This window comes from Python bivittatus, unplaced genomic scaffold (assembly GCF_059951505.1).
Source record: "Python bivittatus isolate LINGU-HERP-01145 unplaced genomic scaffold, Pbiv_v1 ctg000610_np1212, whole genome shotgun sequence".
NCBI lineage: Eukaryota > Metazoa > Chordata > Lepidosauria > Squamata > Pythonidae > Python > Python bivittatus.
The window spans coordinates 32374228-32401512 of NW_028277088.1; the positions used below are offsets into that span (position 1 = coordinate 32374228).

The following is a 27285-nucleotide window of genomic DNA, read 5'->3' on the forward strand; positions in this document are numbered from 1 at the left end:
TCCAGGGCCGTGGAAGGCTGCTACAGAAGACAGAGGAACTGGGGCACGAAGCCACACAATCAAATGAATAACTGTATGCAGATGTATATGAAATCACTATACAAGCTAGCATGGGTATATCCTGGCATCACTGCACAGGAAAGCATCTGTATTACCCTTACGTCTCTGAATAAATTCAGATGACAGCTCCATTTCATTTCTTCATTCATTTTGGAGGCCAGATGGCATTAGAATCATTTACTTCACCTTGTTGTGTTTAATTACTACAATCAACACACTATTTTCCAAATTAATCATAACAAAGTAATTTCATTAGTAACACAGCAGGCTATTGAATTATTAGCATCATAACAGTTTGCAAACAATTAAACTTTATTTGAACCTTAAAAATTTGCAGCATGGAACGTTACTGTGAGATCTAATAGCAGTATAGTACAAATCCAGTACAGAGCAAATAAGCAAGTTGCTACATAAAATATGACTTATGAAATAACTCTTTTGCAAAGGAACACAAGTAAATAATGAGAACAAACCAATTAGCATATACTGCCAAATTGTGTTGGATTCACATTAATGGGGAATTTTCCCAGGCCCCCCAAAAGGTTATGGCATTTGTCAAGATATTTGTTTACAAATATCACACCCTTTTCTTTTTGCTGGTTTAGATAAGGCATGTCTAGTTAAAAGGTAGGAGTAGAGTAGTTGTGAAACATCTGCACTGTGAATGGGTGTGCTTGCTAACATCATCTGTGCAGAACATGAAAAAAAGGTTAAGAGAACAATAAAATCACTGCTTCCTATATCATCCAATCAATAGGAAAAATTATTTGAAGGGTTTGTCATTCATCAGTTGGCTAAGGACTCCCTCTCCTGGATTTACATGAAAAAGGGAAGGAAATTCTCCAAATACTTTAAGTTGCAAAAAATTCATCTGAACGCAACAAATACGGCTGGGGGATGGGTTCCCCACCAGCATGTGCCGTGAAAGTCTACTGCCATCTACTGGCAAACATTGGTAATACACAAATCTCTTTTTCAAATTAGCATTATTTCTAGCACTAACAGCATTTCGGAACAGTGATGTAATTCCTGGTTTGTTAACAAGCGTTGCTTCTCAGGGGTGTCAGGTCATATCCATAAACTTGAGGAATGCTTAATCCTTCTAAAGAATTCTTCATTCACCAATGAATTTTCTTTAAATAATAGTCTATCCAATGGTCTTCAATGGACTTTGTAAAAAAACAAAAACAAAATAGGACATAAACACTGCAATTGAAAGAGGCTTTTATGCCTTGATGCATACCAGGAAACATTAATCACATGCTAAAATTGCTCTTGGATTATACCACTTCAGAAAACAAGGAGGGAGATTTCTTTGAATGCTCCCCTGCAGTGGGTTAGCATAGACAGAATTAGATACAGACTTAACAGTGCAGCCTTCTACGTGTTTCTTCAAAAGTAGACAAGATTTATTTCCTTGTACGTGCATATAAAATCACAATCTATATTAGGTTCATTTAAGTCCCTCTGATTGCGATGGGAGTCTATTTCCAACTCATGGTCAATTAGCTTTCTCCTTAACATGCTAGCTTTCTATGTGTAGGGTTTTGTTTTGCTTTTTAATTATATACAGATAATTAATAGTTTTACCATGTGACAATCTATTTGCTCAACCAAGCTTTGGCTCACTATATGCATAGTAAAAGATAACCACTGCAGAGGACAGAGCAAAAACAGGCAAACCCTTTTAAAAAAAACTTTAATTGTTCAACATATGAGCCTTCTGCATTGCTGTATTAATTTTACAGTTCTGCCTAATCTTAGTCTTTGGCCACCATTAATTTAGAAAGAGGGAATATAATCAAACCTCACCGAGTCGCAATCTCAGTACATATTCTTCTGGTGTTTATGGCTTCTGCCCCCCAAAACAGAGACTCTTAAACACTGAACCCCTATCGATGCTGCTCTTTTGAGAGAGGCAGATTAAACAGTACAATAGTACTTCATAGGAATATTTCAGGCAAGTATTTGGCTGTCTGGCCACAGAGGAGCTCATTCAAAAGCTACTTTTTTCGATCTGGAAAAGAGATTAGCAGCAGGACACCTGCAAAACGGCTGCAGAACTTGAGTATACAGATGTAGGTGATCACAGGACAGAGCCAAAATATGGAAAGAGAATACAGATCATCCTGATGTCAGTTAGATTTGCCTATGTCACAATTAGTTATTATAAAAGCAGTTCAGACCAATGCAATGGTTTGTGGATCAATAGGGCTCTCCCTCCAAATGGGAAAACAAACATGAGGGTCTTAGGAACGATCAGTATAAACTTCAAAGGGGGACTTTGTTTAGCATTATTGGTGATTTTACACTGGACTTATCAAATACATTTAATTACTTAGCAACCTAATATATAACCCTATTACATGATTTTTGATCACTCCATATGATGAGCTTAAGAAGAAAGCTATGAAGCAATTGAAGCCAAAAACCAACAATAGAGTTGTATGGAAGTAGCCATTAATCCAATGTTTCTCAACCCAGCATGGCTGGCTGGGGAATTCTGGGAATTGTAGTCCACCATTTGAAAGTCGCCAAGTTTGAGAAACACTGCATTAATCAAATAAAGTTAATGTTCATACACGTTTTTGGAGGAACCACAGATACTGCTTCTAAAAGCTCTAAGAAAAAATACATATCTAAGAATATGTATGAACTGATGCTACAAAGTACAATGTACACCTTCGCCAAATATATTAAAAACGGGTATATTATATTTCAAAATGCTATCACAGTGTCACGTCTTTTCCTTTTTCACATAATTTAACTGTTTAAGCATTAAAAATGCAAATGAAGTAAAAGATCAGAAACTTTTCAGTTAAGAAATAGCAGGTCATAGGAATGTTTGCAGGAAAGATCCATTGCTGTGTATCATTTGTGCCAAGTAGAAGCATAAAATCTTGCAAAGATCATCTGCGTTGTACATATTGAAAGTAATTAGGCTGATCACCAAAAATTTATTGTAGATCTCTCTTCTATTAAATTTCAACTGCATATAATCAGGATATGCCCATTTACCAAGTGAGTAATAAATACAACCCCAAATGAAAGTATATCACAACAAAGAGTGTCAAAGCAAACAGTATTCTTTTTTTAAGTGAAAATGTGTGTATATATAACACAGATTTCCAGTCTTTCATTTCACACTGATCTTTGTAGCCCCTCCACAGCCTCCACTAGTTGGCCTCTAGTTTGCAGAATCAGCCAAGCTGGAAAGGAAGAAAGAAATGAAAACTATAGTTCTGAATAAGTAAATGTAGCATAACATTTTAAAACCATAAGAAACTCTACACTCCATGTTTTCCCAACTTGAGGGCCTCTAAAAGTTTTGGACTATCATTCCCAACAACATGGCTTAGAGCCAGGGCATGAGATTGGAGATTTATTTATTACATTTGTACCCCACCACAATTAATGTGAGTCTCTCTGCTCTACCGCTTTAATGCTCCCTAGAAAAGCAGATGCACACAGGAAAAAATGCACAAACTAAGGGCTTGCTTCCATGATTGACAACGAAGAAGTCCAAAAAATTAAAATACCTCTCTCCCCTTAAAAATAACTATAGAATGTCCTTGGTCCTGGTCAGTTATCTGCAGTGCGCAAATTCTATGGCAGTAACAGGGGGTGAGTTTAATGCAACCTACAAGCCTTACCCACTCTCAGTTTTAGTCAAATAGTAACACCCCATGCCCTAACCACACAGCTCCTCCAGAGTTAAGTTCTGCTTATTTTCTCCAGTAATTAATCAGAACAGAAAGTCCTTTGTGCTGGTGGACACTAAGAGCCACAACACAACATAACAACTTCACATGACAAATGACTAAATCTTATCCTATCAATGTAGAACAACTTATTTACAAGAGTTCAATTGATTAGCTTTATTTTCATAATTAAGCAATGAAACTAATGTCTGAATTAAATGAAAACTGCTAAAGTAAACAACAGGGTAACTGATTCTTTTCAGCTTCCAATGTCAAATTAAAAAAAAAAGTGAGGGGGAGAAGAGACTATGAATTGAAACAAGAATGTTCCTCTAAATTAATTTTAGAACATCTGGTTATGTAAACACATCCTTGAAAACAGCATGTGGCACCATCACATTTATCCAAGTGGTCTGGAAACTATTTAGACCATTGGTAGGGTAAGAAATTTGGGCACATAGGAGTACAGTTATAACATCAGCACTGGCTGACATATATACTGAAGAGGGCTGTGCAGCACTTCAGGTTTAAAAAAAAAAAGCTTTAGAGCACGCAGATATGGACACCTAACACCTGTCTGTCTGCAGCATCTCTCTTTTCCGAGGACTGAACTGCAGCTGTTGAAAGCCCCTGAACATTCCCAGGAAAAGGTGCAGCTGCTTTAAGCAGCTGTCCAGAGGACCTACAAGAACATCTCACAGGCTCCAAAACACCTTCTTGTCTTTCAATCTGAAGAACTGCAGAGCCCTAATACTAGGCGCAGGTAGCCTATTGCTACTAAAACAGCTAAATACAAAATATATGTAGGAAAAGGAGCTTCTTAACAGATATGTGGAATAGCCAGGAAGTGACTGGACAAAATGCAAATAGGTCAGGGTATATGAAATACTGATTTCCAATAGGATTGTTAAGTACTGCTTAAATCTTTCCCATTGAGAGGTCTTTAAAAGAGATTTCTGAATCATATTCAAAATTTGTAATAAAGTAAGTTTTAGGATACATGCAGATACATTATTTGAGCCATCTGGAAGTCCCACTAATCACAACTGTTTAGTCAAAAGTGGCTTGCAGCAGAACATGGCTAGATAGTATCACAGATGACTGGCTAGTGTCTCTAATGTCACAAGCCCACTTTTTCCCTTGCCACCGCAAAAGAGTTTTATTATCAACTATAACAACTTAAATGAAAGCTCTTGGTTTTGTTGTTATTATAGTTGTTTTAAAAAGACAATGGTCTGTATGAAAAATGAGGGAAAGGAGTGTGTTCACCTTTCCTAATCTGCGTATCTATCATTTACACTATAAAGGCAGGAGACAGCTGGGATCATCTTGCAAAAGAAAACCGCTTACACGTCCTGTTTTAGTGTTCTAAGTATTCTATTTCTGTGACCCTGAAGAAAATAAATCAATTAATAAAATGGAGGCCAAATATTGGTGTGATACAGAAGAGAGGATATTGGAATATATTTTCCTCTTTTCTAGAAACCTAATAATTTATTGTATCTCATGTAAAACTACAGATCTTTTCTCTCCCACCCGCCCCCCACCCCCCAAGAATTACAGTAAAGGTTCCAGGAAAAGAAACCTATATGAAACAGAGCAAAAGAACATATAAACCATTACAGAAGATTGAATTAAAATGTACTTACTCTTGCCTCTCAAATATCATACATCTCCATTATGTAGGCTTTAGGCACTAAGCCAACGGTTCCTTTCAGTTCTCCTACCCACCAGCCAAATCTACTGTACTCCTAATTGAAAACAATATGCAGTATTAACCTTTAGTCTGATATGAATGCAACAGAGTTTTGCATATGACTCAAGTTTCCTCCTTATGTACAGTTATAAGAGCATGAATAGAAAATTAAAACATTAAGGAATAGTGTATGAGCGTTATACACATGAATTTCTGAAGCATTTGAAATGCAGTTAGGGCCAAGTCAGGAAATTACTTTTTAAATGGCTAGGCATCTGTTTCGATGTCTGGGAAAAAAAAAAAAGATAAAAAATCACTACTTACTTACCTATGGATCCTAGAAGCCAACATATATTCAATGAGACAAAAGGAATATGATTATATCATCATGTGTTTTGTTTGTATTTCCTGACATAGTGATAAACACTTCTCAAACAAACAAAAAGGCAGAGAAATAAACCCTGTACATCTTAGCACGCTCAACTGGAAAAAATTTTCCAGTTGTAAGTCTTGCAGTCTTCCTTGTGCTGCTATTTTTTAAAAAACACGTTGTTATTGGGAGAGCTTCTTTTCAGAAATGGTCAAATTGGACTCATATTTCTCTCTGTATTTGTTTTTCACTAATAGAATATGCTTCTCTATTACTGTAAAAAACTCCCTCTCTACATATATATACATACATATACATATACACATATATGCAAAAACATAATGCTTCATAAAAAGGTATGAGTATCAGCCAGAACCCACTCAGTAACGGTCTAACAAATATGCAGATATCCTCTGTTAGTTAAATCTATGTCAAATTCACCTAGAAGAACTGCATAGCCTTTATCCCTTCTCTGTGTCAACCAGTGCTTTTTGCCAGAAAATTTTATCACAGATCTCATATGCCTGACAGATGACTAATGCATTTTGCTTTGAAATTTGTTTAGGCTTAGCAAGATGAATCCAGAACAAACCGAGTATATGAAAGTTTAAGGAAATAATCTTTTCCAAAGGCAATACCAAATAACAGAGATCCAAATTTAATTGTTTTTGTCCCTGGAAGGTAAATATTGTTATGATTAATCCTAACAGCAGCTCAATAACTTCCAACAGCTGAAAATGAACCCCAGTAAACTACGTGGCAAAGGAAACAGAAGAAAACAGACTCCTCGTTCAAAAGACAGACCGACAATGAACTGCATAAACAACCGAGGAAAACAGAACAGACCTAAAGAGCGTTCTGCTGCAACGGGATGCATTTGCCAGTCCGTTTTTACCTGAAGCTAAGCATTAATGGGATTCTGATGGAATTTTGGCATTATATGGGACGCAAATTCAAATTCACCTGTCCTTCCTACAGCATTTAAGGGAATGGAAACAGCAAGGTACCAAAATTACTTCCATCCCTTCAAGGGCTTTCTTCAAATGATCTGATTAACTCGTGCCAGATCTATTAACCCTAATCTATTAACAGCCCGTATATGCTTTCCATCCCCTGCTATCTTCAGTTCACATTTGTTTCCCATCTGCTCCCATCCATTAACCCAGTTGTTCATAACCCCAAATTTGCCTTGCTTCCTGAGGCATGTGATGTCCCTCCCTCCCCACCTCCTCCCATCTCAACTCCACCTTAATCTCTAATTTGGCACAAGCATTGAGGAGAGGGTTTCTCCAGGTTATGCCATAACATAAAGAAGTAGCTGAGATTTTTGTTTTAGTTTTGGTAATGAAGACAATTCTGGGTAGGGGAAAAAAAGACGGCTTCTATAAAGTGTGGGAAATTAAAAGCCATGAGGCTGACTTAATACCCTCATTTAACCAAGGGCCACAACAAACCATACCACCAAGCTTGGCTTTCACCTAATTTGCCATCAGGAAAGAAGAGATGCTCCAAAGAAAAACTCTTGATTTCTTCATTCCCCATGGCCACAAATGATGCTAGTTCACCAGTGCGGTTCAGCAAGCAGGCCCCTCTGCCAGCCACAGTGAGAATGACTCTTGCTGGAACGATTGTTCTGGGGCCAAAACCCTAAAGGCAGAAGGCACTTGCTGCCTCACCAGGGGTTCAGATGTTCCAGCTGTATGTGTTTGTTTAATAAACACATGTTTCATCCCACATTAGCCTGCTTAAATACACAAGCTAAGTCTCTACAGATTTAAAGTGCAAGTAATCACTCATAATGCCAGTCCTCACCTGTGCTAGAGGAATCTTGCCAAGAAAGCTTTCCAAAATAACTTAAAAAAAAATCCGCTGGAGAAAATGCTCACAGAACAGGGCAGAGAACAATCATGATGTTTTGCAGAATGCTGCTTTAGTTAAGGGATCATTAAAGCTTTTTATGACACAGTGAACATATTCCATGTAGATATTTCAAGAACTGAGAAACAACATATCCTTAGGGTGATAGGAGAACCAACTTCAGGAGCCATAAATTAAATTAATAAACTTTTTTCCCAAAAAATTATCTTGCTATTTAAGAATATTTAAATTTAATGCCCTTGTGTGACGCTAAATGTTATGGTAATGGTAACATAATAGTCTCATAAGCTAATTTATGGATAGGCTTCAGACATTCAAATCTTTTACTTTATCATTACTATTCTTGGTATGAACCCCACAAGCAATATGAATCCCAATTAAAGCATATGAAGTATAAGCAAGTAGGAAAGAAAAAAGTGAACTACTATATTGGAAATATAATGTTTTACCCTTAGGTTACAATCATCACTACAGAGACATCCCTTTTTAACTGGTTAATGTGCTTACATCTCTTTCTTAAAATGCGTGTAACTTTTGTGTGCACTTACAAGTCAATTTGACCCTGCTCTTACAGCACCTTTATGGATACATTACTTTCAGCAACAATAAAAGGCAATTGATTTTGGCTAGTAGCTACCCTGAGAGCCATATGCTAGTTATTGCACATGTGCAGAAGAAAATATAAATGAATAGAACTTAACATTCACCTCTAGGGAAAACACAAGTATTCCTGCAATTTCAATCTTCTAGATTCTATTCAAAATATATGTTCCCAGGCATAGATTATTATTCATTTTTATTTAAAACATCAAATCAATTAAGGAACAATCACAATACCGGTAAGATACATATGTAACCATGTACTACAATTTAATGTTCAGAGTCAAAATAATGTATGTTATGAAGCAGCTCCTTAAGTGCACTAAATTCATTTAAGAGATCATAAAGAATTGCTGTTATCACTGGTAAAAATGCAGAATACTTGGGGTGGGGCGGGGCTTGAATTTAAATGCCAGGCAGCACCAATCAGCCAAATATTTAATTGTAATGAACAACAAACACAGTAGGAGCCTCATGCACAGCCTATTTATTCAAATGTTATTCAGGTATGGATAAGCCTAGTATCTAAAATTCTTCTGTGTAGCTAGGTATACTGTATATTCTTCCCATCAGCTCTTTCTTACAGCTTTGGCAATCGATTCAACTTCAAAGAGACTGATAAAATAATGAAGAGTCCTTTAATCTGCAGGAAACCATTCCAGTCAATTTATAAGAAATATTGCATTCCTTTGTATGATGTGTAATTATTTTCTATTAATCATGTACTATAAAGCTACATTATGTGGTTATTCTGTTATCACTGGGAAGAAGCCTGCAGTCAGCTCCCAACAATGTTAGGTAATTACTAACACAAAGCTTCTTTCTCCTCCTGGAGAAATTCTATCAAGATCCAGAAGCACTGTAATGCTTTATTGTATGAAAGTAACACACCAAAGAAATTAAAGACCTATATAATGGATTGCTTAACAACAAATGCGCATATGTGAGGAAAGGGTGGAGGAAGAAAAGGGAAGAAAAATGCTTTCAAATTTGGGGGAGCTGGATCCAACTTTCTCTTATTTAGAGTAAACCCAAACAATGTAATTTTGCCATTATTAATCTATTTCAATGGGTCTACTTCCTAATCCAGAATAAATCTATGAGAAATTCTCTGCAGTGACATTTTAAAAAATTATTATTATTATTATTATTATTATTATTATTATTATTATTACATCATCGTCATCATCATCATCATCCTGGGAGGCATCCAAATTTCAGGACTGTAATAATTGAGAGTGATCTCGTCCTAACTTTTCCTGTAATTGAAAATCCCACACCAAATAAAATCCTTCTAGACTATTCTCCTTGTTCTGTAAAACCTTTTCATGGAGAGTGCTCTGTATCCAATACATATCTGTGATGAAAGAGCACATGTCAGAATGAATGGGTCACATCCAGCTAAATGAAGCATGCTTTAGTTCTATTCACTATTTCTCTTAAGCTAGCACCATTGATTTCAGTGTGATTACAGGTACTGACAAAGACTGCAATCCTTAAATTGCTTATTATTAGATTTACTTCCAAGCAACATAGACAAAACTAGGTTGCAACGTATCCTTCCTTCACCTTCCTATATTTCACCTGATTATAAATCATTAAGACTGTATTTCAGGTGATTCACAACAATTACTTGATTCGACCTCATATTGGGCCATGAAAAGTTACATAAGAGTATTTAATTTTTATACATACATACATACATACATACACGGAAATGAATGACTTAAATCCTTAATGAATGTTTGGAATTGGAATACTGTATGACCTCAGACCCAAGGAAAGGCAACCCACTAGCTCACTTTGATTCTCTATTAGGTAGCTTTGTGTGAAGCTATCTAAATACAGACTAACTGCAACCCTAATCTGGATTTAGTAAAACAAATAATTCAGTACTGTATTACCATTCAGTAATGGTATCTTTAAGTACATCAGATATGGACCATAACTCCCATAATCCAAATGCACAAATTTATTGAGTATGCTGGAAGGTTTAATCCAACACATCTGAAGGGTATCATATTTTAGAAGGTGGCTTTAAAATTATACTTTTATAGAAATGTCTCACTGAAACATGGATCTGTAGGGGACAGCTGATAATGGATGGTTTGAAATTGGCAAGCAATTTACTTTGAAAACAAAAAATTGTATCTGCATCATGATTTCTACTAAATTAAATTACTGTACTCTTGTTTCAAAATGCTATTTCAAAATATATTTCATACATATTCCAGAATAAAAAGCTAATGCTGCACCTGCTCTTCAGCAATGAAAACCAAGGTTCTTTTCTGTAGATTATTTTAAGAGATTTCTATGATCTTGTTAGACAAAATTTAAGATGGCAGATTTATTTTGGTTTTGTTCAAAGCTACTCTTGACCACATCAGATATTTCTACTACTAAAAAGCATGACCATATTATATGTCAAAACTCTATAAAGACAGCCATACTATCTGAGTCATGGCAAACAGCACTCTTGATAAATGTTATCACTCTCAAAGTAAGTGTGCAAAAGCTGGTCTGCAGAGTAACTGGTTATATAAAACAAATGCCCAAACCCAGATTTCTGTTACACAATAAAAAGAATGAAACAAGCACTGAGCACACAGTCTTATAATTGTATGTGCCAGGCACATGAAATTGCTCAACTTCACAAACTAAAATCATCTTGACCCTGACAGAGTAAGTGATCTTAAGATCTTACTCACCTTGTAATGTACTCACAATAAAAGCACTGGCAATCTTGAGAACATGTACATTCATACTGAAAGCTAAGTTTATACAAGTAGTCCCCAGTTTAAGAACAAGTTCTATTCCCAAGGTCTGTCCTTAAATTGAATTTGTATGTAAGCTGGAACAGTATATATTGTATAATACTGTATAAGTAGTATTGTGTAATTAACTTGAACCACTGTGTATTTAACTCTTATCATTGTGTATTTAACTCGAATTTTGCTACAATAGGCTCTGTTCTTAACTATGGGTTGTCTGTAACCTGGTTCTCAGCCTGGGGACTACCTGTATAACTGTGAAACAGCCATGTTGTTTGGGAAATGGAAACATCAGGATGTTAAATCAGCTGTTCCAGTTTCATGTGCATTTGCTTTTGAAGAAGCTCAACACATCATTATTCATCCAGTTATTAACAAAAATTCCTAGAACCACTAAAATCATGGCAGGGTTTTCCCCCTGTATTTCTATTTTGATACCTGACTTTTAATAAAAAATAAAAAGTTCATCACAGAATTTATTTCAATTGTATTTTAAAAATGAATGCAGAATCTTTTTTTCTGCAAAATTACTTTTACTGTTTTCAAGGTTCCTCTATGAATTGCAAAATATGGATGTCTGGATTTGCACAATCAAATCCTCAGGAGTTCCAGTTACTACTATAGTATACTATACTATACCTTAGTGTGTAATATTGTAGTGCTTGATACTGAATTGTGTATAAAGTTCTGCAATTTTTTATACTTTGTGCCCATCTATGGTACGCAATTGGTACTATTTGCCGTGGGTATTCAGATGTATAAATGAAGCTATAAATTAAGCTTGCTTAAAGGTAGTATGTGATTTTTTTTAAACCTACCCAAGATTCTATATTTTTATCATCAAAGTACAATTATCATAACTGGGGACAAGAGAAATCTGCCAATAAAGATGCCCGGACCCATTAGCACTTTGGCAGAACTTTCCACAAAGTTGTTATTGGCAAAGAGTACCATAAATATATTTTGACTCCTTTGGTTAATTCTGTTCTGTTGAAATAATACTTTGTTCCTGCACTAGTGCTTTATCTCTTAATTCATATTGTGTTCTTCCTACAGCATATAATGCTTACATTTAATTCTTTCTCATGAGAATAAGATTTCTCCAGAATTAATGTCAACAAGGATCTGATATATGATGAGAGGATAATAAGCAATAACTAAGATCAGGCTGAAGTTGAATTTATGACACCATTTTGGAACAGCACACATTAATGAGCGTCTTCCAGTTTGTACCTCTCATTTTCAACCACTAGATGGGGTAAAGAATTATTTTTCTAAAAAACCCAAGAATCACCAAGTGCCAAAAAGCCAAAGCATTAATTTACAGCTTCAAGAAATATTTGATCAAGTCCTTAAGCTTAGGAGGCTTTAGATTATTTTACCTTAGCAGCACTCTTAAATTCTTTCCCTGACTAATAATTCTCAGAACTTTGGATAGATTATTATTCTTCGCATTTTTATTCAGGGCTGACAGGAGACTGTATTTTGCCGAAAACACTGCAATACACAAACTGAAAAAAGGTTGAATTTTGATTTAAATTTCTTTTCAGCTTTGGAAATTAAATAACTCCAGACCAAAAAAATCTCCATGTATCTAGGCAAGCTGCAACAGATCACGATGTAAAGCCAAGGACCCAAAGTACATTTAGCAAAGTACTGAAGACCAAGAGAAAGACAAAGATTTATTCCAACCCATATTCCTTTTTATGATGGAACACTTTCAGCCCTGAGTCAAATAACTATGAATCTCACTATTAAAAATGGTAAGCCCTAAAAACATTTAGGGGCTTAATTACGAGAAATTGGATTAGCCCTTAGCTTACTCAGTTAAGTGACAAGTACTGAATGCTAAGCATTAAATATAAAGCTTCTATCCAATACACTTTCTCTTAGAAAAAAAGCTCCATTCTGTTCAAAGGGGCTTCTTCTTAAATATCATGCAGGAGGATTGCTCTGTCTAGTTCTATGCCTAGCAGCCACCTAATATTAAGTAATGCGAAAGAGGGAGATAAAAACATTTGATCTGCATTCAGGAAACCTTGCATCAAACTCTTCTACTTAGTAACATACTCTGTAGGCCCAGTTTTCCATCTGTAATATGGGATTAAGAATGACTTTTCATCCCAGGGCAGGTAAAATAAACAAAGAACACAGGGTTAGTATAACTCACAAAACTTAGTTGTTAGATTTGCAACAAACAGAAGAACAAAATCATTGTCAAGTTATTATTAGTAACCCTGCATCTTCTGGGATCACCCCTAGCCATTCTTATCTTGAATGGGAAACACTTTGGACTTTACTATTAGGAAGGGCATGGTTCAGAGAATAGTATGACCACATTAGCCTGGAAACTGCTGGCATTCTTAGGAAAGTATTGGATCCCATTACTGCTATCCGAAAACTGGCAGGAAGTGAAAAAGGTTCTGCAAAGACTTGCACATTGTGGCAGAAAAACATGAACACCTTCCATGGATACTTATCTGAAAGGTAGCTGTATTGAGTTCAGGACAGCAGCCAACTCCCAGATCAAGTTGTCATTATATCTATCTTCCCATAAAATAGGGACATAAATGTAACAAATGTGAAGTTTTCAGTCTTACATGAATCGCTATGTTACAGAATTTTGTCTCTTTCAGAAAATGTAGGGGGAAAAACAGAAGATAGAGTGGTTACTATAAAAGAAGAAATTGGTATGTTGAAAATCAAGTGAATTTTCACATCACACCCATGTGCATACACATGCAGAACCCTGGGACTTCTTCAGGGCAAAACGGTGAAATGAAAGTTTACTAATATAAATCTCTCTCTCTCTTTCACTCTCTCTTTCCAGATCAGCATATACAAGAAATACCAAAGAAAAGGAAGTAAAACATACACACTCACACCCACCCCATACAATATTGACAAAGCTACATTTGACAAGCAGAAAGAGCATTGTCTCAGAGGGAAGTTACTTAGTGGTGGGTAACCAAGATTCCAAACAGAGATAAATAAGTTTTAAAGACAATTCCTGTTGCACAATAACACTTCAAATGTGGTTACATTCAATTGACAAAATAATTAATGTGCAAGGAACTTCTGACTGTGAAAGATGTAAAGGAAATGCCCATTTCCTGACGACCTTGAAGTCTGCTTTGGTCTTATTTCAGCTATCTCCCCATACCTATCTATTAGGGGTGGGATACAGTACCTTACTGAGAATGTAGATAACATCACCACGTTTGAATGACAGTTCATCAGGAACATCACCAGTGCAGTCCCATAAACCTTGATAGAAATTAACATAATCGGTTTTTTTATTGCCTGGGGAAGGAAAAGGTGCATACATTAGATTTTTGAGCCTGATTGCTGCTCAAGAAGAACCTTTTTCAGAGGCTTTTTAAAAAAGAGTACATCTGCCTTTGGTCCTGTACTAAGTGCCACAAAGAAGAGAAAAGCCTTTTCTTTTTCTTTGCAAAACTTTTAGCTACATGTCCTCTTTGCCGCTACTACAACATGCATTTTCACACACATAAAGAGAGAAAAATTGCTGCTGACGTTAGGAAAACATATGGCAACAGAGACAAACAAATGCTTCCTTGAAGTCAGTGGGGTTTTTTGGCCGGGGGAGGGGGGTCATCTTTGAACATTTCACTCTTTTTGAGACCTAGCACAAAAATATTGTAGATATTTCTGTAGAGGAAACTTTGCTGAAGCTGCATTTTTAAAAGAAATCTATTTGTGTCAGCAACAGCTTAGGACATTAAGTTCTGGCAAAATATGCAACACACTGTAGCTATAAACTCATCCTTCTAAGAACATAAGCACAATGAATGTGCTACATTCAAACTGCCATACAGACCATTAACTGATTGATTATTTTAGCGCTGTTTGCTCTGTAATGCCACCATAACAGCATAATAAATGCTTTGTCATACACACACCATACACAGAAGCATTTACTGGAGCACAGAATGCAATACCACTAAAAGATACTAGAAGCTTCTACACACATGGCAGACGATTTCCTGTTTTCAGTTCCTTAAGAAGTGAACTGGCTGAGTTAACCCAGCAAGAATGCAGAGCAACCCCAATGAGGCAAACAGCTGCGTTAGGGTTACACAAACCAGACTAGATGCAAATGCACTCATCATCTGCATCTTTTTGCTCAGAGATAAGAATCCTGCAATTGATTAGATTAGACGTATGGGAGTGTATCTCAGTTTTATTACAGAAGAGACAAAATGCCATGCTGCTAATAGGCAAAGTATTATTTCCATGTCATTTAACCCTCCCTCCTCCATTATGCGTAGCATTCAAGATGGTAAATATCTGCTACATCTGGAAAAATCATTCCCATGTGCGAGGTAGTCACAGCATTTTAGAAAATGAGAGCCTTTGGTCGTAGAGGCGGTATATACTTGACCCGTAAAATAAAAGCTATATTTAAATTTCACTACTTCTTAGTGGGGTGTAATATAAATTTCTTTCAGTATTACCTTCATTGTTTCATAGGAAGGCATTGCCAAATGTCTTTACTGAAATATCCCCAACTCCCCCCAACAAAAATATATAAATCAATAAAGCCATAAAATAACTTGACTGCATTATTCCAAAAAGGAATATTTTTAACTGCCATTGCGTAACACTAGAGGGCACTCAGGATGGGTTGTGCATTCATGGTTCATATGTGACAATTATTATTTTTAGTGCAATTTGTTCATCCTATGTTAATTACACACAACACACACACACAATTCCATACTTGATTAGGATATATTAGGAGCTTAAAAGTAAAGTAAAATCTCCCTCTGGAAACTAGCACATATCCTGCTCCTTCCCCATTTCACCTTCTCAGATTCCAAATGATAAAACAGAACGTATTTAAGAATAAATGGTGGGCATATATGCACTTTCAATAGGGCTCTAGTAACTCTCTAATACACCAAAAGGTCCCAAAGGCTTTGCATGCAAAAGATCCCAGGCTGAGTCTATGAAATTTCCAAGTAAGGATGACAAAGACATCATTATGAAACTGTTGCCAATCACCGTAGATAGCAGGGAGTTAAATTACCTAGGGGTCCAACAGTATAACGCAGATTTCCCATTCATGAACCTACGGGGTATCTTGCTGATTTTTCAGGTTGATGTTAAAAAATAAGGGGACCAAAATGACAAAAATTGAAAGTCTGTCCTAAAATTGAAAGTATGCTTAAGTACGCACACACAGGTTAACTGGCTGGGTCATCTAATTCATAAAATCATGATTGGGTCTTACTCTAAAGACCCTCTCTGCAAGCCATCATCCTTAATACAAATAGAATATCTACAGTAGATGAGTATTTCTCAACCTTGGCAAGTTTAAGATGTGTGGACTTCAACTCCCAGAATTCCCCAGCCAGCATGGCTGGCTGGGGAATTCTAGCAGTTGAAGTCCACACATCTTAAACTTGCTAAGGTTGAGAAACACTGATCTAGATTACATTAAGTGTTCCAGGAATAAAGAACCAGACTGCTAATGTAAAACAAAAGCCACTGAGACCCTCAGCTCTAAAATATGTTACAAGCGGAATTCCTGAATTTAGTGTCCAAAAACTGTTTTTCATTTATGTGGTATTTATTCCCCTAGGATTATTCACGTACCTGAGCTGAAACCAGGTTGGTGTCACTGGGAACAAAATGTTTCCATACTTTGAACTTTTCCCCATGGCCTGTACTGATGGGTCCTCTCAAGGCTTTAGGAATTAAGAGATGGCTACTTTGTTTCATCTTAGTGAAACAGAGTTTAAAGTAATTATTTTAATATGATTTTGCATGTTGTTATTAATAGATGCATTTAACCTCTGTGGCATAACAGTTAGGGTGTTGAACTGGAAAGACTCAGATTCAAGTCCTTACTCATACACAGAGGTCAGTGGGTGTCTTTGTGCATCTGCTGAATCTCAACCTAACTATCTTATAAGATTGTTCTTGTGAAGGTAGTATGAGAAGAAGCCCACGTCTCATCTGTGCCACACTGAAGTCTTCAGAGGAACAATAAGATGTAAAAGTAAATCATCTTCATCAAGTCATATAGTCCAGTGGAAAGTCAAGAATAAATGTACTAAACAATAAAAAACAAGGATCTGAAATAACTCTTAATAACGTGAACAGATACTCAAAATTTTGTAAATCCCATGCACTTCCTTGAATTTAACAAGTTCTAATAGAAAGGAGAAAGTATTAAGTACATGGTGAGAGGGTAATCATATTAAGCATATTAAATCTTAAATGAAAAAGAAATCAAATGAAATTAGCTTTGTCCTTCCCCCACAAACTATTTTTTCTGCATGGACCCCAATACAGAAAAAGCCAACTAAATCATCATGTTCGTATCAAATAAGATGCATCTTTTCCTAAATGAGATCTTAATTAGCATTTCCTTAAGCCTCAGAATCTGTACATCAACTGTATAACCATACAGCACTGCTATTACATGTATTGTCATAGCCCAATGGGCTATAAGTCAGCTCTCAACTTTTAATGTGTACCTCAAAGTCATTCTATTGAAGAACCTGAGTCTCCCCAAAGGCAAAAATAATGAAGAGAGCCAGTGTAGTGCATAGGTAAAGTTTGGACTAGGAATGGAGAGATCCAGGTTCTAGTCCCTCCCGAGCCATGAAAGCTGACTTCAGGCCACTCACTCTCTCTTAGACCAGCGTCTCTCAACCTTGGCAACTTGAAGATGTATGGACGTCAACTCTGCTGGCTGGGGAAGTCCACACAACCAAGAGTTGTTAAAACTGAGAAACACTTAGACCAACCTATCTCACAGGAGTTGTTGTTGGGGGGGAAAAGGAGGAAGGAGCACTATGTATGCCATCTTCAGCTTCTGAACTGAAAGGCAGAATATAAAACTAGTAAATAAAATAGTACCTGTTCATAGTTGGAAGGCAAGGTAAAACGCTGAGGCTGACAAGGGGCTAACTGAACATAGCAGAGGATTTGAGAGATATTTGCTGCCTTGCAAGAAAGCTTGAGAAGCAAGAAGAGCAACAGGAGAAACCGCAGAGGGAAATCCTATCATAGAGCAGCTGCTTGCAAAAAAAGAAAGAGGGCAAAAAGACACCGTGGGAGCTCAGCAGTTGTAGGCAGAAAGAAAAGGATTAAAGAGATCTTTAGATATCTCCAGTGGCATGGAGAGGAAAGTCTGGCTCACCCATCATCTCTTTGCAGAAAGCAATGAAAGCAACAGATGAAAATACTGGGGGCGGGGAGCAGGCAGAAAGGGGGAGCTTTCCTTTGCAAGTGGTTGAAGCTATTCAAATACATGAATATGAGGAGGAACAGGAAGTACCATCCCTCTAAGGTGGAATAGGAGCAAGGCCATTCCTCAACCTGCTGGCACAATATTGCTGACCTTGTATTCCATCTAGACTTGTGTGTTCTACCAGGAATATGTGAAGGATTGGTTGAGAAACAATGTTGGAGTCCAAGGAATCACTCTGGCTGGTATGCTCCTCTTTCAAACCAGGACATCTCATTCATAACACAACAATGAACCTAAGATAACCTTCCTACACTGCAGAAATATAGCATATTCTTCACCAGTTCATCTCTACAGTATCTTCATTTTGCCTCCCAGGCCTCCATTGCAGACTCTCCTGATCCACAAGCCTCCTGAGACAGGACTTTGTCTTCTCATTCTTTGTATAGTCAACACTTTAAGAATACTATTTCAGGTAGAAGAATGTGGCCCAACATCTTCACAACAGAATCAAGGTGATTCATCTTCCTCCTCTGTACAAAGTACTTTGATCCGGAAATGGTTGGTAGCTTATTGTTTGTGATATTAAAATGATCAAAGCCTAAAAATTATTGGGATACAAATGGATTAAATTTGTTCCAGGGTTGATTCAGAAAGGAGGGATCTGGTTCATCTATGCAACCTAAAATCAAAACCAACTTGTTTCTCATTGATTTCAACAAAGTGTCCAATTGAAACAACATACTTTCTAGGTAGACATTCCTAGAATTGCTTCCTAAATGTTATTTCTGCTAATTGTGAATTTGTTTCCTTCCAACTACACACACTTTTGATAAAAACTAGCCAAAAATTTGGGAGGAGAAGAATAACATCCTCCTCCATGGAATTTCTTGTAGGACAGTCCTTCTAACAAATCTTCCCATTCTGCTTTATCACGTTCCTGAAGTCAGTCCAGATGCAATGCGAAGATCTGCAAACAGGATCTCCTGTGTGTAAACATATTAATGCCACTACTGTCTCATCAAGACTTGAATGTTGGAGTAACATTTAACCCTTTCAAGTTTACATATATCAAGGGAAAGGGGCCATATGGTTTCTATATGTTGCATTCTGTTGGAGTTAATTACTTTGGAAATAATTTTCAATCAGGGAAATGGGACTAGGGGGAAAGGTAACACAGCTCTTTCTGTGCTGCAATTCAACTTCAAATTAATTAAATAAATAAATAAGTTGCAGGAAATCTTGCTCAAGGATTTTGGCTTTCAACCTCAGAAGAAAGCACTAAAATGATTTAAATGACTCTTTCCTGGCATCCAGTGTTCCTTCCTCAAATGTAGTGACATATGCCAGGAGCAAAACACAAAGCAATTGGTAGAAAATGCTTACTTTGCATAATGAATCAGGGATTTGCATAATATGCATAGCAGGCTGCCTTCATTTGGGGAACTGGGATATGGCAAACCTAAAACAGCACCACACAATCACTTTAATTCAGATAGGTATCAACTTAAATGTGATTATAAATCTAAAGGTGATTATATATTTCTATTATCATTAATGTAAAATGCAATTGCTCTAAGCAATTTAATATGGTTTCCTATATGGCACGCGCAAAGTTAGAATGAAATTGTTTATTTTTAATTGTCTGGTAGAGCAAAGGCAACACTGTAAAATACATGCTTATTAAGAATGTAAAAACTGCTCTCTATACCCTGAATTTTATTAGTTTCCAAAGTTGTAACCAGTTAACACCATAAACACCAAAAAGTGTCAAACTCGTGTGTGTGTGTGTGTGTGTGTGTACACGCATGTGCACACGCGGGGGGGTAGGAGTGGAAGGGGAGGGATGGTGTAGGAGAAGGTTAATCGGCATCATGTTGCTTCTTTAGCTTTAGCGAGATTGCACAGCATAATATGCATAAGCATATGTCCATTCAGAAGTAAGCATCTCTGAGTTTAATGAGGCTTATGCTCAGGTAAGCACAGTGCATCAGTCTCAGAGACTGGAATAGAAAAAGAAGGCATGGGAAGAAAGAACACATCTTTTCCAGCATGCTGATCCAAAGTGACGTTTGTTCAGGAGGAAAATGTAACAGGAGTAAAGAACAGTTCACAGTAAAAAAGAAAAAAGGAGAAAAGATGCTACTAGTTGGTCAAGTCACACGCACGCACACACATACAGACACACACACCTGTGTCACACACAGACACGCACACGCCCGTGTCTCACAACACACACACACGTATATATATATATATATATATATATATATATATATATACCTGTGTGACCTGACCAACTAGTAGCATCTTTTCTCCTTTTTTACCGTGAACTGTTCTTTACTCCTGTTACATTTTCCTCCTGAACAAACGTGGCTATATACATATTCATATACGCCATGCAACAACATGATGGAGATTTTAATAATAAGTAATTTACCTTAAGACCAAAACTATTATTGTAAAACAAATATCTTGATGTATGCTCTTCCTTCATTTTTTCATTTTATTATATATCCGTTATATTTAAGTTTGAACAAAAGTCAAATAATTATAATGCATGTAACATTAACATTCGAAACTGTAATTAATATTGATAATTGATTAATATCCACTTTTTTTCCTTCTCTTCCCCCTTTTCTACATTTAAAACTCTAAGGCACCTATATAATAGAATATTAAGAATCTAAGCATATTATATAAATATCACGTAATCGAAATAACATATTATACTAAAACTGAGAAGATGGAGCAATAGATGGTTTATATGGCTAGATTTTGGAAAAAGCTAAAGGACCAAGCTAGTTCTATATTAACATTTTATGGATATACTTCTAGTTTCTACAAATGTCACTCATTCATTCGTTATTCTATCTTTTTTTTCTGATTAGGTTAGTACTGCTATATTTTTGGTTGTACTTTATCATATCTTCCAGTTGTCATACCTACCAATAAATATATATATAAAGGGGAAAAGGTTGCACAGGTACCCAAACAGAAGCTAGTGTATGCAAATTATTTTTGGGAAAAAGTTTTAATGTTAAAAAAATATATCACATTCTTAAATAAGGTTAGAACAAGTTCATGTGATTATAATCCCCAGAACTCCCCCCCCCAAAAAAAAGAAATGAAGAAGAAAGTATCTTCGTCAACTCACTACTCTACAGAGTACAAGAAACCTTCTTGCATTATATGTTTAGCTATTTGGAGACAATCAGAGGTTACTGCCATGCTGAAGTGTTAAAACCACTGCCTGAAATAAATGTTATGTTGGGGGATAATTGTTATGGTGCTTTCAAGAAGACTGTATGATGTCCACTTAAATTTAGAGTCAGCCCATAACAATTTAAGACAAAGAAAAACATTAATATTTTATGATATAGACAGGTCACTTTTTCAACACTGTGTGCTGGAAATTTGAGCTTGATTGTATATTATTTATGTGCAATAGCTATAATTAGCATAGTATTTGCATGAATGTCAGTCCACAGATGTTGGGAAAATGGTCACTCTGGAATTTTCGTGAAGCTTCTGATATAGTGGCTCAAAATTTTAAAGTTTTGCACAGGATAAGGAATTAGAAGAGTTGGAAGGAATCCAAATATATCTATCTTATCACAGCTGCAGCATCTTGAGAAATGCTTCAATTTACACTCCTTTCAAACAGGAGCCAGCAATCTTTTCAGGCATTGTACAGTTTCATGTGCTGTTATAGGTGTTAAAACATAAACATTAAAAATTAATTAATTTTACATTTAAAAAAAACAGATCTCATCAGATTTCATGTTTTCTTGCCTGAGATCTGTAAAATTACATCTCACCAGAGAAATAATAATAAATTTGACAGTCTCATAGGATTTTGGTCATTTTAAGAGAGCAATCTAGAGATGATCTATTGCTGTCTCCTAATAATTCCATTGTTAGAAGCTGAACAACCAATTCTTTGCTTCCATGTATAGAAACTGATTTATTCTCTGTAAGCTATGGCATTTAGGGATTTTTAGTTTATGCAGAAGGACTACCGGATTGTAATAGAAGTTTATAAAGTTATACCTAGAATGAAGAACATTTATTTACACACGCACACACAACTCTTTCCCCATCTGCTGTTAACAGCAGAGTAGTACAAATGATGAAGATGATAAGGCAAGATAAGATGTTGCTGCTATATTGGATGTTTTTAACATGGGATTACACAAATAACGAAGGACAAATCTATCAGCAGCTATTGGCAATGATGGATAGACACGTTTATCTACTTATTTAGAATACTGCTTTTTCAATAAGAACTTTTCCAAGCAACTTATAAAAGTTAAAGGAGTCCTATAAATGTATTTCAACACAGTTGTTATAGTTTCAGTAGAGGTAGACTTTTACATGTACAGCTTCCACCCTTGAACTAAGGAAGACATTTTCTCTACTTACGCCTGAATATTGTTGTCAGCTTTCCCCAATCTGAAGCCTTCAGTTGTGCTGGGACTATAACTTCTAGAATCCTCAGTCTTTGGCCATACTTGCTGGGAATTCTGGGAGCTGTATTCCCATTTCATTTACATGTATGGCACTCATTTAGTATACAGTGCCATATTTCCCATCATTTGGGTGGGAAGTATGCTACTGCATGGGGTGCCACAGAAAAGCTATCATATCACACTAGTTTGTGAGCTTCCTATTATTTAAATGGGTGAATCTTTGGTCGGATCCACCACAGCACTCCTAAGGAGCCTAGAGAGTATGTAAAGATAGGGATATTTTAAATCTCTCCAATAACTGAAAGCCAACCCCACTGACAAATAGGTAACTCAGTGCTGCAGGAAATACCTGCTAAGCTCAAATGTAACAAATATAATTAAGACTGTTTAAAACAAACCAATTGCAAAGCAACACATTGCATTCAAGTTTGAGCTTGCTATAATACCAATTACTGAAATTTACTTGCTCTAGAAACATACATCCAATTGTTGAGTTTGAAATTTATCAGGATTAACCATACAAACAACAGAGAGAGCCCAGAGGCTAAAGACTCTTACCTAGCACAACCTTCCTATGGACGAGTGATGTATACTGCTCACTGGTTAGTGCTTATGGTTTATTGAGGCTTCAATCCTACACATTTTTCCCAGAGTAAGTCCTATTGAAACCAAGACAATCTTTTTCTGACTGAATACACAAAGGATCTAAACAGAAGTATCTTTTGATACCTTTTGAGGGAGGCAAAGTGGATAGCCATGGTGCTCCATGAAGAAGAAATAACAATACTGTAAGGAACATCAAAAATGCCAAATTCTAGATGAAGCTTAAATACTCTTTTGTGGTGTTTTGCTTCATTCTGAGAAGACTCCAGGGTTCACGTTCTAAAGGCCTTGAAGTGGAGCCAGCTGACATTGTGTTAATGTAAATGCATGCCAAGTTACCAAAAAGCTTCAAAGATCCTACTGCCAAGATTAGTGGGAGTAACCTTTCTATGGTAAGAAATATTATTTAATCTGTTGTGGTGGTTCATTCTAAGAGCAATATCTGATGACTTAAAACTTTGTTTCCTTTGCAGCAAACACAAGCCTAAACTGTCTACAACAACCTGTTCATATAGTTTCCTGCCAGGGGCCGGAAATCAGGCCTGTTTCCTTTCCACATGCTATAACAGGAAGGGCATAGTGAAGAAACTTCCTGAACATACTCCTCATCCACCCTTTCTCTGACAGCAGTGGAAGAATGATGTGGAGCAAATATGACAAGAAAGATAACCTCAGGTTCATTCTTTCAGGACACAGTGACAACAGCACACCATGCATTCAGCTGATGTCTGGAGTTTAGAGGTGTTCCGATAAGGAACAGGCATTGGGTTTCCAAGTCAGAAAGTCAGCCAAGTATGTAAATGGCACTGTCAGTAAAGCAAACCTTAATATGCCCTTAAGAAAAGCTGCTCCTATTCTAGGGCATCTGATCCAGTTCCCCAACTTCATTGTGGATTAACAGCAGGGCAACTTGCCAACACAAAAGAAAGAAAGCAGTAGACTTTTTTCCACTACAATTCTTGGGTAGTGCTGTCCCCTTCTAATTTTCATACCGCCATCCCTTTCCTTCTGCTATCACTGGACCCTGGCATTTCTCAGGCCGGTTCATTTGCTTTCTGTAGTATAATCATATGCAATGAAGATATGCATGGCCAACATTTAAGCAGGCTGCAGATCAATTAGTGGTCTTAAGTTTATCTGATTTTTATCAAAGAAGACAGAGCTGTGGGTCGATTGTCAGAGCCTGTGTCAAGATGACCTTTTCAGAGACGTCTACATTGTTGGTCCCCTGGGCAACTTGTTGTCCCCTGTTAGTCTCTGAATGACAGAAGTCTGTTCTGCTCAAGCACAAAGTATACACAGATGTCTATATTACATTCTTATAGGTTTGACAGCAACTGCATGTTGTATCTATAAACTGTCCTTTAGCAGTGACACATCCTCAATGATGATAAGCTAATTTATGCAGCTAAATCTCCTTTGTGAAGAAATGAAAGCTAATTGAGTCATTACAAAGTAATTCAGAAAGGAATACCTTGTATAAATTGGCTTACTTTATAAATCCTTCTCAAGCAATTTTCATGCATCCTAAATGGAGCTATTCAAATTCTGCCCTCCACCAAATCCCACTCAGCTTTAGTGCCATAGGAAAATGGTTAAGCTTCTGGAATTTCAAATATCTTTATTTGTGCTAGAGCGAAGGCAAGCCTCAAAAGCAAGTGAAAAGCAATAGAGAAAAAATATAGGCACCGCATCCGACATACCTGAAATACTGCTAACAGTGTCCTGACTTTGTCTGGTTGGTTCTTCACTCTTTACTGGCATTTCAGCTACTGTTGCTGCTTCTTCTGCAGATACAATAAGTTCAACAAAGTTAGCTTAAAGAACTACAGCCCTTGATAATTTAGAAAATACAAGATAGTAATTTATTTGTGTACACTTTATCTCTCAGAGAGGGTTCAACAACATGTTACAGGTTGAAACTGTGTTAAACACTTGAAGGTCTCCCTTAGTTACAAACACCAACATTTTGAACAAGAAATGTACCTAGCGTACTTACAGCCATTTGTTTTCTCTAAAGAGGAAAAATAAATTCTAAGTGCCAACAGGTCAGCCTTCCCAAATCTGGTATCCTTTAGATGGTGTTAGATTTTAATTCCCATAACATGGAGCTGGGATTGTGGAGTCCAGTTCAACGTATTGTGGAGGTTTCCAGTAGCCCTTTACAGTTCCAGTTTGCTTATGATGTCTACAGGTCCTCTAAAGGTTATATTTCCTACATCATTTTCCCAAAGCCAAATTTTTATTTCAGTTCACCTACTCACACGGTGATAACTACTAGCACATTAATACATTTTGCTGTCTGAAGCAGAGTTCAAAGATTGGCCCAGCCTCGCCACCCACCCATTCCGAGAGTAGTTTCTGAATCCACCAATCTCTTACCCACTGTGATACTGCATGAATCAGGTCATTTCAACTTGCAGGACTACCCTTGCATCGAACTGGCATACAGGCAGCATTTTTTCCCTTTTAAGTTATAAATATATATAGAAAGCTTGATCACGTTGCAAGTTATACGGTTAAGTCAATGCAAGCTAATCTTCTACATTAAGTACAAAACACTAAAAACTTTAGAACACAGCAATTTACATCAAGTGACTTCTCCTTTATTCATCTAGATCTAATACTGTTATACTCCTAATGGTGCATCATCACACAGTTTGGTTACCACTGAATTGTGGCTACGCCTGATTCTACTTTGAGATCAGACTGTGGAAGTGCATGAGATATTGAAATCCTTGGAAAAATTCCAACATCAATGCTGAGAAAATCTGTGAACCACTGACTCTAACCACAAACCACTGCTGATGTCACTGTTTTATAGATTACAAGAGTCACATGACATGCAATCACCAGGAAAATATAAATGTGGGATTGTTTAATGGTCTGTGGGAATATCCTTGAGAGACAGGAGGAGGAAGAGCCACAGCCAGGTATTGGTTTCTAGTCTGGACTACCTGGAAGGGCTGACAGATTGGTATACTTCAGAAGCAGTGCATGTGATTCCAGAGAACCACCAAGTTATGTAACTATGAGTGATTTCTGCTGATTGCTACAGATATGTTTTAATCTACATTATAATTAATAAGGGGCACCCTATCACCCTCAAACGTTGAAGATGACTTAGTTATCACTACAATATTGTACCCAGCTGCAATTTCTATAACTCCATCTGCCCATTCACAATTAAGATTCAGTTTCATCCAAGAGCATTACTCCAGGACTAACCATGTCACACTTCTTGGACCACAACAACCCAGTTAGAGGCTAGTTATATGATTAAATATTGCAACTCAGACTGTATCAGTTCAAATAATCTAATCTGGTTGCCTCTCTTAGCAACTATGCGGGCTCTGGCTAAGGCTGAGCAGATGGATTGATGTCCATTTAAAAGAAAGCTAAGATCAATAAATAGTTTGTGCTAATAATATCCAAAGTGCAATATGTGGCTGGGTGTACTCGTTTTACAATTCATTTAACAGTTAGTAGTTCATTCATTGTTCAGCTGGGGTCAATGTGTTGAACTGAATGTGGAAATCCAGCTTGCAATCTCTAGTAATGATGCTCCCTGTGTGGCCCACAGCAAGTCTACTGCCTTGTAGCCTACCAGATAAGGTTTTTGTATAGCTAAAATAACCTCACTTCACACAAAGGAAAATGCAATGAAAATGCAGAACAGTACAACAGCTTCCTCTTGCCACATGTTAATAAAGCACACGGACAAGACTCAAAAAGTCTTTCTATATAATGTCAGGGGCAATGAATTCTCTCATCCTGTGCCACATCCCATAAACATTCACATCCACTGATGTCCCCCCACCTGCTGCGCCAGGTTACCTCTGCTTTTCTAAGTAATTTACACTTCATAAGCATTCTGTAAAAGACCATTTTTGCTGCTAAAATGTTGAC

The 27285-nt window shown here is 36.8% G+C and overlaps 1 protein-coding gene across 1 annotated transcript in view; it reads right to left on the minus strand.

Moving 5' to 3' along the window:
* Nucleotides 1–348: 348 nt before the first annotated feature.
* The window catches only part of SKAP2 (src kinase associated phosphoprotein 2), a 118900-nt gene continuing 91963 nt past the window's right edge, over nt 349–27285 (minus strand). Inside the window, exons 10-13 of the mRNA XM_088150708.1 lie at nt 25080–25163; nt 14267–14379; nt 5411–5512; nt 349–3269 (exon numbers count right to left, since the gene is read on the minus strand). Coding sequence (XP_088006834.1) covers nt 5420–5512; nt 14267–14379; nt 25080–25163 — 290 coding nt within the window. The 3' untranslated portion in view covers nt 349–3269; nt 5411–5419. The remainder of the gene's footprint in view (nt 3270–5410; nt 5513–14266; nt 14380–25079; nt 25164–27285) is intronic.